This window comes from Bufo gargarizans, chromosome 10, assembly GCF_014858855.1.
Source record: "Bufo gargarizans isolate SCDJY-AF-19 chromosome 10, ASM1485885v1, whole genome shotgun sequence".
In the NCBI taxonomy this organism is placed as follows: Eukaryota; Metazoa; Chordata; class Amphibia; order Anura; family Bufonidae; genus Bufo; species Bufo gargarizans.
The window spans coordinates 26,215,688-26,231,585 of NC_058089.1; the positions used below are offsets into that span (position 1 = coordinate 26,215,688).

At 43.3% G+C, this 15,898-nt stretch overlaps 1 protein-coding gene across 1 annotated transcript in view; it reads right to left on the minus strand.

Moving 5' to 3' along the window:
- The window catches only part of TH (tyrosine hydroxylase), a 74,096-nt gene extending 60,148 nt beyond the window's left edge, over positions 1 to 13,948 (minus strand). The window contains exon 1 of the mRNA XM_044270359.1: positions 13,623 to 13,948. Within this exon, the coding sequence (XP_044126294.1) occupies positions 13,623 to 13,862 (240 nt within the window). The 5' untranslated portion in view covers positions 13,863 to 13,948. The remainder of the gene's footprint in view (positions 1 to 13,622) is intronic.
- Positions 13,949 to 15,898: the final 1,950 nt, after the last annotated feature.

The following is a 15,898-nucleotide window of genomic DNA, read 5'->3' on the forward strand; positions in this document are numbered from 1 at the left end:
TATATAATATTATAAAAGGCATAAAAACAAGAAAAAGTAAAGTCTCCTGCAAGTTATATAAACAGATGAAAACAAGCTGAAGACCAGCTACAAAAATGCAAGCTTCTATATTATTCCTCTTACCAGAATAGCCTCAGCCTGTTTGGGATCAAGCTCAGAAATTGCCCTTCTGAAGCTTTTCCCAGCGGATCCGGAGATGTTTGGCGTTGGCATCACTACTCTTGTAGAAGTGTGTTTCCTGCACCTGCTCCAAGCCCAGGCTTTTATAATGCAAGTCTGACGTCACTACTCCCCCCCACCGTAGCATCTCAGCCTGAGGGAGGAGGATGGACATTTCCCTCAGACTCAGAGTAACCTGCAGAGTATTACTTGCCCTCTTACCCAATACCTACAGACCATCCCAGCAGCAGCTTGTGGACAAACTAGTTGGTGACTTTCAGCACTTAAGTTTCCGTCACTTAATACTGTACCTAGAGTTTTTAGTTTTTATTTGGGTATCAAAGTCAATGTCAAGTTATGTAAATTTGTACCATAAATAGATTATCGATTGTCTTCTACAGTTTTATTAAAGAGGTTGTCCAGGTTTTTTTAAATTGATGGTCCTCACAGGACCTACTCCCTTGTTCTCCACTCGTCTGTTCTTGACACAGTCATCTACAAGATTTCTCGCAGGCATCCCCCATACTCTGGAACTCACTACCCCGACACATCAGGCTCTCCTCCAACATCTAAACCTTCAAATGTAACCTGAAAACCCACCTCTTCAGGAAAGTCTACCACCTGCAATGAGCATGCTACCACCATGCAACCAGATCAGCAGCCTTTACCCTCACTGATTGTGTTCTCCTTTTAGATTGTAAGCTCTTGCGGGCAGGGTCCTCTCACCCTCTGTACTAGTCTGTTAATAGTTTCATGTTTATTGTATTTGTATTTTTTTATATTATGTGTAACCCCCTCATGGAATTAATGGCACTTTCAAGTAATCAAGGTCCTAAGATAATAATGGCCTATAGGACAGGTCATCAGTACCAGATCAGTGGGGGTCTTTTGGCACTGACACTGATCAGTTGGTTGGAGGACTGCGGCACTCAGGCAAGCACTGCAGCCTCTTTATTGCTTACATGGATCCAGACATGGGTTGATACTGCTGATCACTGTACTTTTAGCAGAACCCATGACCCTGCTACGCTGCTACTAAAAATAGGGGGAACCCGTATGTAACATGAATCAATGCCACCGATGAAGAGGGCGCCGTGCTTGCCTGAGAGGCAAGGTCCTCTCAACCCACTGATCCGTTGGGTGCAGACAGTCAGACCTTGATCTGACACTGATGGTCAATCCTACCATTAGGACGTTCAATTTTAAAGCTGGATGAACCATTTTTAAAGAATCTTCAGACCTTATTCCAAGTGAATTTACTACTACTGGATATTTTTCTGTTCTGATTCTCCCAAATGGTTTAAGATTTTGATGGAAATGTTGAAAATGACTATTCAACCCAAAATATGGGTTGCAATGAAAAAGTAATATGTAAAGTTAAGTAGTTAAAAAATGGAAAATGCTAAAAACGGTTGTCCCACAAAGAAGATCTATTGCCTTTCCGCAGGCTTAGTGATAAATGTTACACTTCTGGGGACCCCACTGCTGGTACCAACACCGATCCATACTCGGTGGGAGGATCCCAAGTCCCCATTCATCCTCCCTACCAACTCTATGGGATCAGCTGAATCTCCCAAAGTTATGTGTAGCGGTGGTGCACATGTTCAACCACCGCCACCACATACAGGTCCATCCAAGGGTGCACTCACACATGGCGGAAAATTCCACCAGAAAATCCACAACATGAAGACTTCCCCTATTCATCCTACAGGGCTGAAAACTATATTTCCCTGCGTTGAATATACATTCCGCAGCGTAAATAATGTTGTGTTGCGGATTTTCTGTATGAGACTCTCTCCATTCAATTCAATGGGGAATTGATTCTGCATGGAAAAACGCTGCAGAAAAATCCATGCGGATTTCCGATTGAAATGAATAGCAAGATTCTGTCTACTTTCACACTCGCGTTTTCGCTTTCCGTTTGTGAGATCCGTTCAGGGCTCTCACAGGCGGTCCAAAACAGATCAGTTTGCATTCTAATGCATTCTGAATGGAAAAGGATTCGCTCAGAATGCATCAGTTCAGTCTCCATTCCGCTTTGGAGTCGGACACCAAAACGCTGCTTTAAGCGTTTTGGTGTCCGTCTGATGAAACGTCTGATGAAACGAATCCGTCCTGGCACACAATGTAAGTCAATGGGGACGAATCCGTTTTCACTGACACAATCTGGCACAATAGAAAACGGATCCGTCCTCCATTGACTTTCAATGGTGTTCAAGACGGATCCGTCTTGGCTATGTTAAAGATAATACAAACGGATCCGTTCTGAATGGATGCAGATAGGTGTATTATCTGAACGGATCCGTCCATGACGGATCCGCACAAAACGCGAGTGTGAAAGTAGTCTTAAACAGGGAAGTCTGCACCAAAATCTGCACCACGAGGGCTCATGCTCACGACCGTATTTTCTTTTTGTATCTGTTCCGTTTTTTTTGCAGCCTATATACGAAACCATTCACTTCAATGGGTCTGCAAAAAAAACATAAATGACTCTGTGTGCATTTCCTTTCCGTATGTCTGCAAGTCAGTTCCGCAAAAAAATAGAACATGTCCTATTCTTGTCCCTTTTGAGGTTAAGGACAGGCATTGTTACAGTGGATCAGCAAAAAAACGGATGCAACATGGACGTCACACGGATGGCATCCTTTTTTTGGGCGGAACGCAAAATACATACAGTCGTGTGCATTTTAAAAAATCTGCAATTTTTAAGAAATCTGCAGCTGCGGATTCTCTGGCAGAATTTTTTGCACCCTAACCGGGGAGCCCTCAGCAATCTAACATTTATCAAAACTCCATTGACAATACGTTTGTTCTGTAATCTACTGTTCTCTGTTGTCATGTAATACTAACCCCCGGTAGCAGACACTGAAAGGACAATGTGTGGTCGGCGTCAGCGGGCTCCTGTGTGATACCATCCTATTGCCGCAGTTTTTCGGGGCCATCCTGCTTCTTACTTCTTAAAAGGAGGTTGTCACACTGAGACAATCTCAGCCATTAATGAGCACTGCTCCAACATAAACAAGTAGTTCGGATGCTCTTTCCCATGGTGGCTCTATGCAAACCGAATGGGGGATGAACGATCGTTGCTACGATTGTTCGTCCCCAATTCCGTTTGCATATTGTCAGCAGCAGGTCCACACAGGCAGATGTGCTGCAGACAAATGACGATTTGTGCTTCTTGTTCCTTGAGGGATCAGCTGCATGTCTTCTTGAGGCAGTGATAAGGAATACATGTTTTTCCTCCTGATTATCATCCCATGATTATCCTGATCCTCCAGCACAACCTGTGTTTCAGGTGTGTTCATTGTGAACTTAAGAGTCTACATTTCTGATAAGGAGATAAAGCGACAGGTGACAGAGGAAATGGCCGTAATAAGACTCCTTACTCCAAGCAATGATCAGGGCAATTATCAGGAAGGAGCGCCCCTAGGAAAGCAATTTCCGATAACTGCCCTGTGTAAGAGCACCTCCCAGCAATCTCAAGGGTGCTTTACAGTGCCCTATGGTCGGGCAGATTATCACAAATGAGCATTTGTATGAATGCTCGATAACAATAATCTGCCAGTGTAAGGGTGCGAAGAGCTTCTTCATCGGGTAATTGGATCATTCATTCAGTCACCTAAATCCATCATTTTCTGGCAGCAGATCATGCCATCTCAAGAGCCTCTGCATACAATGATTCTGTAAGGTGGCATTAGCGATCACATCTCCCCGTACTGTGGAGGAGAATGTTGCACGTACTGTAAATGAAGCAATCTCCTCCACTGACCAGCAGGAAGAAATGCTTCCTTCATCGAGCAGCACCCCTCTGGTAAACCAAAGACATTAGATTGTCTACAAAGCCAACCAAAATCAGTTGGGTGTAAGCTGGCCGTAGACATTAGGCTTCCCTCACTTCTGCGTTGGAGGCTCCGTTAGAAGCTTCCATATCAGATTGCTATAAAATATACAGCATGCTGCACTATTTTGTCCAGTAAAATAATACACTGTGATGGAAACCTGAAGGACATGATTATAGACTATATATATATATATATATACAGTATATAGAGAGAGAAAGACAAAAATTTATAGTCAACAGGGTGCGTCAGGTGCCATTGGCATGTGACGAATCAGGTTTTGGGCTTGCATTCCAATTTTCTGTTACTATGATGGAACGCCCGAAGCAGATTTCAGTGTAACGTTTGTGACCCTACAGAGAGGGTTGGAGTCGGAGACCCTGTGTGTAAACTGCATTTTTTGAGGTGAGTCAGGGAGAAGACCTCTGAATTAGCTAGAACCCAGACGGGCAGGTGTTTATTTTGGTTTATGTTTGTGATGGTGCAGAAGTGCCAGAATAAAGCACCATTTGGACTTGAACCCTGTTGTCAGAGGAGCAATCTGTGATTGCTACCCCATGTGAGAGAGAGATTCCATACACTTTAGAAAATATTTGAAAGACACTCACCCATCTTATTTTTTTGCCAGTGGCGGCTTAAAAAGCTGCCCCACCTTTCATTGATCAACAATTTTTTTTTTTTTTTAAAAGAATCTGAAGAAAAAAAAATCTAACGTGACCAACTTTTCAACATTACTTTCTATTTCCATCTATTACATAAGGGCAGCTTTACTAAGAAATATCTCTTGTCTATCCTCCCAGTGCACTTATATAATTTTATAGAAAGCAGCTTACGGGTGAAATGGGTTCTTGTTTCTCCCCGTGTTAAGCTAGTTTCATAATTTTTTATTGCGGCATTATAGGCTGCATTTTCGTTTATTATAGCAAATAGTTTCTCTTCTTCATTCTTCTTTTTGCAGCCTCATCTTCTTTCTCGTTGCCTAATCTTTGCTCCCAATTCGTGCCTTCTCTTTCTCCCTCCTCGGCTGCCTCATTCAGTAATTAGAGTTTGTCAAACACAGTAATTAGCACCACTTTGCCTTGGTGGCTTTTTTTTGCCATCAGGACTCTTTCCTTTCACAAAAAGACTTATAATAACATATAATGGCAGGGCACAACTGCTGCAAAACACTGCTTTCTCTGATGGTTAGCTCTGCAGCCGAGGGACAATGTGCTGCTCAACAAAAGAAGACGGGGAGTTCAGTACATTTTTATGTAAAAAAGGGCATGTCGTCTCTAAATTAAAACAATGTTATGTCGTGCTCTCCTTAGTTATTCCATCCCCTTTAATCCTGAGAATGAAGGGCCACAGTGCTGGTTTAATGCTGCATCTGCAGAACCTCACTAACAGGAGGTATCTTCAAATGGTAGGTTTTGGTCTGTACACCAGCAGGTGAGGTATGTTTGGAATAAGGAATGGGGCTAGCCACCCCATTCCTCCCTTCTTGGTAATGGGCTGGTCCCTGCCAGGAGAGGGAAGGTTAGCTAAAGACTGTGAGAAGTAAGGAAGCACATCTTAGTGCTCCTAGGGCCTTAGGGACCAGAGAACCAACTCATCTGTGAGACCTCTACTCCAGAGAGACCTTAAAGACAAAATTACAGATATTCTGCCAAGCTACAGAATTACAGTCAGTAGAGTGACCAGCTACCACAGCTATACAGACCCTGCTACAGGTGAAGGACTACGGCTTAGACACCCATCACCTATATCACATTCAGGCCAGGCCAACTCATAAAAGTCTATATTTTCACCAAGTGAACAAGCACAGTCACAAGTGCAAGCTTACAGCTTTTAACCAAAAGTTCAGGAGAGAAACATCAGTAAGATAACATAGGTGCCATTATCACATACTTTGGCAGCCACCATAGCTCATTACCTTGGAAGAGAAATTGTTGCATTGTATACAACTAATGCTGGGTGTACTACAACTCCTATTTTGCATTAAGTAAAGAGAGACTTTGATTATTCTGTTTCCTTATACCACTTTTCCAGAGCACCAATCCCCATGGAGCAAAGGCCTGAGGGAGTACACCATGGCACATCATCTCAATAGGGCCCCTACCACTCCCATCCTCTTCACTGGGTTCTCAGAGGGTGATGCCCTAAATCAAATTAATTTGAGGTATTTCTGGCCAAACAGGTTCTGGGCACAAGAACTGGCATCAAAGTGGAAGATCAGTTGCCAAAGTAACTTAACCTCTTAGAAACACCACTCATTCAAATCAGTAAAAAGTGTTCTTTTTTCCACTTTGATGCCAGTTATTGTACCCAGAACCTGCTTAGACCATATGTGTCATCACTCTGTGTACATTGACAGCATGAAATCAATGGTGCAAAGCAAATTGACCCTTTAAATCACACTCATTGATGTCCACTGTGATGGCCATTTTTGTGCCAGTTATTCATCTGATTTCAACCTAAGGACAAGTAAATGCAACATCTTGTATCTCTTTACTGACATGTACAGCAGATGCCAGGCCTTTAAAGATGTTTCCCGCTCAGGAGTTGAGCAAGCGACATAGCTGCTGGGTGTCTGCTGTTGTACACAGCTGACACCCGATGACAGAGTCTGTGATCAGTGACAACTCCAATCATAGGCTTTTCACACCTCAGATGACGTGGTTAATTGCAACTGAGCAGCTATTTATTGACCGATCTGCCCCAGGACAAGATCATCAGAGCTATTTGGTGGCTATGACAGCCTTAGGACCTCTAAGTGCCCCGAGGTCTGCCATAGCAAAGTTCCTGTCTCCCATAGACTGCAATGGCAGACCACTGCAGTCTATGGTATAAGCAATTAGACAATCTTATGTTAAAAAGGGCCTAGAAGGAAATGTGGAAAAAAAGTAAAACTAAAAAAGTTTTGAAAAATATATATTTAATAAAATTCAAATCACCCCCTTTCCTCATTTTCCAAATAAAAGTAAACAAAAAAAATAAAGATCATTGGTATTGTCACTTCCAAAAATGACCAAACAATTAATATATAACACATTTATGGCCAATTTCCAGGTTTAGTTTTTGTTGGTCACTTCATCTCCCAAAAAATTAAATAAAAAGTGATCAAAAAGTCATACTCACATCAAAATGGTATGAATGTAATATACAAAAAGCCTGCAAAAAATGAGCAACTACACAGCACTGTAGATGTAAATATAAAAAATGTTTAAAGTCTTCATATAGCTGCAAATACAGTGAAGGAGTTTAAGCATGCATGGGATAGGCAAAACGCCATCCTTCATATAAGATAGGGCCAGGGGCTATTCATAGTATTTAGTATATTGGGCAGACTAGATGGGCCAAATGGTTCTTATCTGCCAACACATTCTAGGTTTCTATGTTTCAAGCTATGTGGATAAAAAAAAAAAAAAAAAAAACTATGGCTGCATCAAGAAGAGGTTATAATTGAGATAAGTTCTCCTGATAATTCATTAACAAAAAAAAAAGCATATACAGTGGATATAAAAAGTTTACACACCCCTGTTTAAATGTCTGTTAACTGTGCACACCCTCTTAAACCTGGGGATGTAGCTGTGTTCAGAATTAAGCAAACACATTCAAAATCCTGTTAAATAGGAGTCAGCATACACCTGCCATCATTTAAAGTGCCTCTGATTAACCCCAAATAAAGTTCAGCTGCTCTAGTTGGTCTTTCCTGAAATCTTTTTAGTCGCATCCCACAGCAAAAGCCATGGTCCACAGAGAGCTTCCAAAGCATCAGAGGGATCTCATTGTTAGAAGGTATCAGTCAGGAGAAGGGTACAAAAGAATTTCCAAGGCATTAGATATACCATGGAACACAGTGAAGACAGTCATCATCAAGTGGAGAAAATTTAACACAACAGTGACATTACCAAGAACTGGACGTCCCTCCAAAATTGATGAAAAGACGAGAAGAAAACTGTCTGGGAGGCTACCAAGAGGCCTACAGCAACATTAAAGGAGCTGCAGGAATATCTGGCAAGTACTGGCTGTGTGGTACATGTGACAACAATCTCCCGTATTCTTCATATGTCTAGGCTATGGGGTAAAGTGGCAAGACGAAAGCCTTTTCTTACAAAGAAAAACATCCAAGCCAGGCGGCTACATTTTGCACAAACACATCTGAAGTCTCCCAAAAGCATGTGGGAAAAGGTGTTATGGTCTGATGAAACCAAGGTTGAACTTTTTGGCCATAATTGGAGCAATGGAGCGAGGTGCAGCCAGTAGTGAAGTGCATACTGACTTCGGGGGAAGTATAAAGGCAGGAAGGGGTTAATTTTATGAGATTTCGGTGCTGTAGTCTGATTGATGGAAAGGGGGGGCGGTATTAGTTAATTTCGCGGGCTGAATATAAAGGTTTTTTTGGGGGGGCACGTGCATTAGTGTCCGGGGTTAGACCTGCGAGTTGCCCTCCCACCCGCCCATGATTTAAAGTAACATAGTAACATAGTACATAAGGCCGAAAAAAGACATTTGTCCATCCAGTTCGGCCTGTCATCCTGCAAGTTGGTCCAGAGGAAGGCAAAAAAAACCTGTGAGGTAGTAGCCAATTTTCCTCACTTTAGGGGAATAAAAATTCCTTCCCGACTCCAATCAGGCAATCAGAATAAATCCCTGGATCAACGATATCTCTCTAGTGGCTATAGCCTGTAATATTATTACGCTCCAGAAATACATCCAGGCCCCTCTTAAATTCCTTTATTGTACTCACCATCACCACCTCCTCAGGCAGAGAGCTCCATAGTCTCACTGCTCTTACCGTAAAGAATCCTCTTCTATGTTTGTGTACAAACCTTCTTTCCTCCAGACGCAGAGGATGTCCCCTCGTCACAGTCACCGTCCTGGGAATGAATAGATGATGGGAGAGATCTCTGTACTGACCCCTGATATATTTATACATATTAATTAGATCTCCTCTCAGTCGTCTTTTTTCTAAAGTGAATAACCCTAATTTTGATAATCTTTCAGGGTACTGTAGTTGCCCCATTCCAGTTATTACTTTAGTTTCCCTCCTCTGGACCCTCTCCAGCTCTGCTATGTCTGCTTTAGTAACATAGTACATAAGGCCGAAAAAAGACATTTGTCCATCCAGTTCGACCTGTCATCCTGCAAGTTGATCCAGAGGAAGGCAAAAAAACCCTGTGAGGTAGAAGCCAATTTTCCTCACTTTAGGGGAATAAAAATTCCTTCCCGACTCCAATCAGGCAATCAGAATAACTCCCTGGATCAACGAAAATTGTTAGCGGTAGTAGGGGCAGGTTAATGGAGGGTCCTGGAAGGCAATTCAATGTTTTAAACAGGTGCATGACACATTGGAGCGTGCATCTCAGGAGGTCGGTAAGCCGACGGATGGGGCTCCTGTTGGGGGATAAAAGGCCTACAGGGGTTTATCGAGAGAGAATTTTGGAAGGTTTGGTGCCCTTGGGTCAGTGACTGCGGCCGAGGGTAAGGTAAAAAGTCAAGTGGAGATGGGGTGTGATAAACGCAGCTTGCTTGGGTTGCCTTCTAGGATCATTTACACAGTGTTGGAATGTTATTGCACTTTAATTTTGTGTTATGTGTTCACTGTTATGTTTATCAGTGTTAAAAGTTGGAGGAGAATGTGGTGTTTTTTAACCACTTCAACCCCCCTAGCTGAAACACCCTTAATGACCAGACCACTTTTTACAATTATGCACTACACTATTTTCACCGTTTATCGCTCGGTCATGCAACTTACCACCCAAATGAATTTTACCTCCTTTTCTTCTCAGTAATAGAGCTTTCATTTGGTGGTATTTCATTGCTCCTGACATTTTTACTTTTTTTGTTATTAATCCAAATTTAACAAAATTTGGGAAAAAAATGACATTTTTCACTTTCAGTTGTAAAATTTTTCTAAAAAAACGACATCTATATATAATTTTTTCTCTAAATTTATTGTTCTACATGTCTTTGATAAAAAAAAAGTTTGGGTAAAAGAAAAATGGTTTGGGTAAAAGTTATAGCGTTTACAAACTATGGTACAAAAATGTGAATTTCCGCTTTCTGAGCACCTGTCATGTTTCCTGAGGTTCTGCAATGCCCAGACAGTAGAAAAACACCACAAATAACCCCATTTCGGATAGTAGACACCCTAAGGTATTCGCTGATGGGCATAGTGAGTTCATAGAACTTTTTATTTTTTGTCACAAGTTAGCGGAAAATGATGCATTTTTTTTTTTCCTTACAAAGTCTCATATTCCACTAACTGGTGACAAAAAATAAAAACTTCTATGAACTCACTATGCCCATCATGAAATACCTTGGGGTGTCTTCCAAAATGGGGTCACTTGTGGGGTAGTTATACTGCCCTGGCATTTTAGGGGCCCAAATGCGTGCAAAGTAGTTTGAAATCAAAATCTGTAAAAAATGGCCAGTGAAATCCTAAAGGTGCTCTTTGGAATGTGGGCCCCTTTGCCTACCTAGGCTGCAAAAAAGTGTCACACATGTGGTTTTGCCGTACTCAGGAGAAGTTGGGGAATGTGTTTTGGGGTGTCATTTTACATATACCCATGCTGGGTGAGATAAATATCTTGGTCAAATGCCAACTTTGTATAAAAAAATGGGAAAAGTTGTCTTTTGCCGAGATATTTCTCTCACCCAGCATGGGTATATGTAAAATGACACCCCAAAACATATTCCCCAACTTCTCCTCAGTTCGCCGATACCACATGTGTGACACTTTTTTGCAGCCTAGGTGGACAAAGGGGCACATATTCCAAAGTGCACCTTTCTGATTTCACAGGCCATTTTTTACAGATTTTGATTTCAAACTCCCCTAAAATGCCAGTGCCCAAATCCGAAAGGTGCTCTTTGCAGCCATTTGCCCACCTAGGCTGCAAAAAAGTGTCACACATGTGGTATCGCCGTACTCAGGAGAAGTTAGGGAATGTGTTTAAGGGGGGTCTTTTTACATATACCCATGCTGGGTGAGAGAAATATCTCGGCAAAAGACAACTTTTCCCATTTTCTTTATACAAAGTTGGCATTTGACCAAGATATTTATCTCACCCAGCATGGGTATATGTAAAATGACACCCCAAAACACATTCCCCAACTTCTCCTGAGTACGGCGATACCACATGTGTGACACTTTTTTGCAGCCTAGATGCGCAAAGGGGCCCAAATTCCTTTTAGGAGGACATTTTTAGACATTTGGATCCCAGACTTCTTCTCATGCTTTAGGGCCACTAAAAAATACCCCACATGTGACCCCATTTTGGAAAGAAGACACCCCAAGGTATTCAATTAGTGGCATGGCGAGTTCATAGAATTTTTATTTTTTTTGGCACAAGTTAGCGGAAATTGATTTTTTTTTTGTTTTTTCTCACAAAGTCTCCCTTTCCGCTATCTTGGGACAAAAATTAAAATCTTTCATGGACTCAATATGCCCCTCACGGAATACCTTGGGGTGTCTTCTTTCCGAAATGGGGTCACATGTGGGTTATTTATACTGCCCTGGCATTTTAGGGCCCCTAAAGAGTGAAAAGAAGTCTGGAATATAAATGTCTAAAAAAAATTACGCATTTGGATTCCGTGAGGGGTATGGTAAGTTCATGTGAGATGTTATTTTTTGACACAAGTTAGTGGAATATGAGACTTTGTAAGAAAAAACAAAAACAAAAAAAATAAAATAAATTCCGCTAACTTGTGCCAAAAAAATGTCTGAAAGGAGCTTTACAGGGGGGTGATCAATGACAGGGGGGTGATCAGGGAGTCTATATGGGGTGATCACCCCCCTTTCAGGCTCCATTTAGACGTCCGTATGTGTTTTGCGGATCCATGGATCGGATCCGCAAAACACATACGGACGTCTGAATAGAGCCTGACAGGGGGGTGATCAATGAGAGGGGGGTGATAAGGGAGTGTATATGGGGTGATCATCCCCTGTAAGGCTCCATTCAGACGTCCGTATGTGTTTGCGGATCCGATCCATGGATGCGTGGATCCGTAAAACACATACGGACGTCTAAATGGAGCCTTACAGGGGGGTGATCATCCCATATAGACTCCCTGATCACCCCCCTGTAAGGCTCCATTCAGACGTCCGTATGTGTTTTGCGGATCCGTTCCATAGATGCGTGGATCCGTAAAACACATACGGACCTCTGAATGGAGCCTTACAGGGAGTGATAAATGACAGGGAAGTGATCAGGGAGTCTATATAGGCTGATCCCCCCCTGTCACTGATCACCCCCCTGTAAGGCTCCATTCAGACGTCCGTATGTGTTTTGCGGATCAGTTCCATAGATGCGTGGATCCGTAAAACACATACGGACGTCTGAGGGGGGGGGGGCTGTAGTGTAGTATAGTGGTGGTTGGTGCTACTTTACAGAGCTACCTGTGTCCTCTGGTTTTTCGATCCAAGCAAAAGGGACACCAGAGGACCAGGTAGCAGGTATATTAGATGCTGTTATTAAAACAGCGTCTAATATACCTGTTAGGGGTTAAAAAAAAATTACATCTACAGCCTGCCAGCGAACGATCGCCGCTGGCAGGCTGAAGATCCACTCGCTTACCTTCCGATCCTGTGTGCGCGCGTTCACAGGAAATCTCGCCTCTCGCGAGATGATGCACGGATGCGTCCAGGAGGAATGAATCGACCACCTCCAGGACGCATCCGTGTGTTAGGAGGTCCTGGAGCGGTTAATAAACGGGCTGTTGCGGCCATTTATGCCAAGGAGACGGTTTCTGAGTATTAATTCTGGGGGGGGGGGGGGGGGCCATAGGGACGAACATATTAGTGAGGTTGGTGGGTAGTTGGCTGAGGTAATCTTACATCCCAATAAGTCATTCCAAAAGATATGTTTGGCAAAAAACAACACTGCACATCACCAAAAAAACACCATCCCCACAGTGAAGCATGGTGGTGGCTTTGGGGCTGTTTTTCTTCAGCTGGAACTGGGGCCTTAGTTAAGCTAGAGGGAATTATGAACAGTTCCAAATACCGGTCAATATTGGCACAAAACCTACAGACTTCTGCTAGAAAGCTGAACATGAAGCTGAACACTTCATCTTTCAGCATGACAACGACCCAAAGCATACATCCAAATCAACACAGGAATGGCTTCACCAGAAGAAGATTAAAGTTTTGGAATGGCCCAGCCAGAGCCCAGACCTGAATCCGATTGACAATCTGTGGGGTGATCTGAAGAGGGCTGTGCCCAGGAGATGCCCTCGCAATCTGACGGATTTGGAGTGTTTTTGCAAAGAAGAGTGGGCAAATCTGGCCAAGTCAAAATGTGCTATGCTGATAGACTCATACCCAAAAAGACTGAGTGCTGTAATAAAACCAAAAGGTGCTTCAACAAAGTATTAGTTTAAGGGTGTGCACACTTATGCAACCATATTATTTTATTTTTATATTTTTTCTTCCCTCCACCTAAAAGATTTCAGTTTGTTTTTCAATTGAGTTGTACAGTTTATAGGTCACATTAAAGGGGGAAAAAGTTCTGAAATGATTTATCTTTGTCTCATTTTTTTACATCACAGAAACCTGACATTTTAACAGGGGTGTGTAGACTTTTTGTATCCACTGTATATTATGTGAATAAGAAACTGGTGAATAATAAACCAACTTACCCCATTCTCCTGCTGGGTAAACAAATGAAAAGTGACGGTTGTGCCCATCCCCCCTTCTCCAGCTGGATTCCACACCAGAAGCCCTCCGTTAACTCTACATTCCGTAGGATGGCTGGTGGCAAAAGAGATCCGTACTTGGCACCTGGAGAATGTCAGCTGGTACCTGGCAGTTCTGCCACTGCTGATATTCATGTGACAAGAACTGGCTAAATAGTTCCCGTCACTCTGCATGGAGCTCATCTTCGACAGGAGTCTCCATCTACCCCCTGATAAAAGGGCTAAAACCAGTGCAAGAGAAGCCTGAGGAAGGAAGCAGACAACAGACTACAGAGGTGAAAGCAATGGAGGGGGACTCATGGGGATAGGTGTATATATGATGTACGCATGTGATGTGTGTAAATACACCACCCAACCGTCCCGGATCTGGAGGAACAGTCACGGATTTCTGACTGGAGGAGGGCGGGGGCATGTACCGTTAAAACCTTATCTGCATGAGTAACACCCCAGAGTGGTGTTACCACTCCTGCACCCTTCTATCTGTGTGTGCTAACATTAATGTCATCTATGCATTTATTCCATGTCCTCCACACTGTGCATTTTTTTATGTTTGTAACTGTTATGTTAACGTGTAATGTGCCTGGTTCACCAGCAGGTGGCAGCAAATACGGCAGAGCTGTACTTAGGTAGAATGGAGTTTTCTATTCTAACCCCCCTCTGGAGAGGAGTGGGCAAGTACCACTTCCTGCAGGAAAGGTGGGGACCAGTGAGAGTATTTCTAGCTTACCCCCTGCTAGGGGAAGGTGTGCAGGGCACGTCTCTGCTGGACGTGCCCAAGCCAGCCAGAGCCAAAGCTTAGAGCCTCAGTAGCCAGGAGGAAAGTTCCCTGGCCTAATCTAGAGACAGACCATACTACAGAAAGTAGTGCAGCATACAGAAGAAGCAAAGTTATACAGCCAGCCTGTCAGTACAGCAGAGCCAGAGAGAAACCGATGTAGCAGACGACGAGTTTGCCTGCCAGTTTTAATGCTAAAGCCTGCTGGGACCAAGATAAAGCTTGAAGATTGTTTCTGATGAACATTTATTCAAGTAAAGCTGCTATTAAACTACATACTAAATTTTTCTTGCAAATTCCTCAATTATTCCCCCTATTTATTGCTTTAGAGCCAACGCCTGGGGTCCAGCCGTATCCAGGTGTGAGCACCGTGACACGCATAAAGAGACATTTTGGGCCACACTTTACAACTCGGCATTCCTATTCCTGGGTCGCATTACCCATGCCAAGGTAGCAGAAACAGCTAATTACAATGGTGAAGCAGAGATCTGTCAGCTCCCTGCATCATTCGCCAGCTAGTGCCCTCCCGAGCAGGCATGACGCAAGGACATCATCAAGCCTGCTGCACTGAGTAGGAGCACAAGCCAGTGCTCCGTTCATCGGGAAAGTGGGGTTAGGTGAATAGTGTTTTTTCTTTTTCTTCTTTCATTATTAAAGTTATAGGGGCAGTATAACTTTAAGGGGACACTAAGAAGGCAGCACAATTGTAAGGTGGGGAACTAAGGGGGCAGAACAACTATAAGGGGGGTACTAAGAGGACAGCACAACTGTAAGGGAGGCAGAACGACCGTAAAGGGGGCACTGAGGGGGCAGCGTAACTGTAAGGGTGGCACTAAGAGGGCGTAACTGTAAGGGAGACAGCACAACTGTAATGGGAGCACTAAGGGGACAGTACAACTCTAAAGAGTAACTAAACTTTTGATTACATTTTTGTTAATATGTCCCTAATGCCATAATAACACTTTTTGTAATATACTATTATTAATGCTTTTTGTATTTTTTGTAGACTTTATTCCCCCTAAAGTGCACCTTTCACTGTGCGCTTAAAATTGACCTTTCTGTACACCGCTGACTTCTCATCGGTGTACGGAGTACTTAGTTTACTCAATGGGGCCACAGCGCAGGGAGTACGGACAGGAGCCCACATTGCTGTTCCTGCCCGTGCCACCCGGAGGTTTACTAAATGCTGGCATAGCACATGGGTAACCGGTAACCATGTGCCATGCCAGGATTAGCTGAGCGGAGCGGGCTCCAGCCTGTGCCTGCTTCACTAAGCTAAGAGCTGACATGCAGGACTCTGCACACCGTACTCCGTACATCGCTGAGAATCAAAAGTTTAGTTACTCTTTAATGGGGCAGCACAAATGTAAGGGGAGCACTAAGGGGGCAGAACAACTGTAAAGCAGGAGCTAAAGGGGCAGCACTACTGTAAAGGGGGAGCACT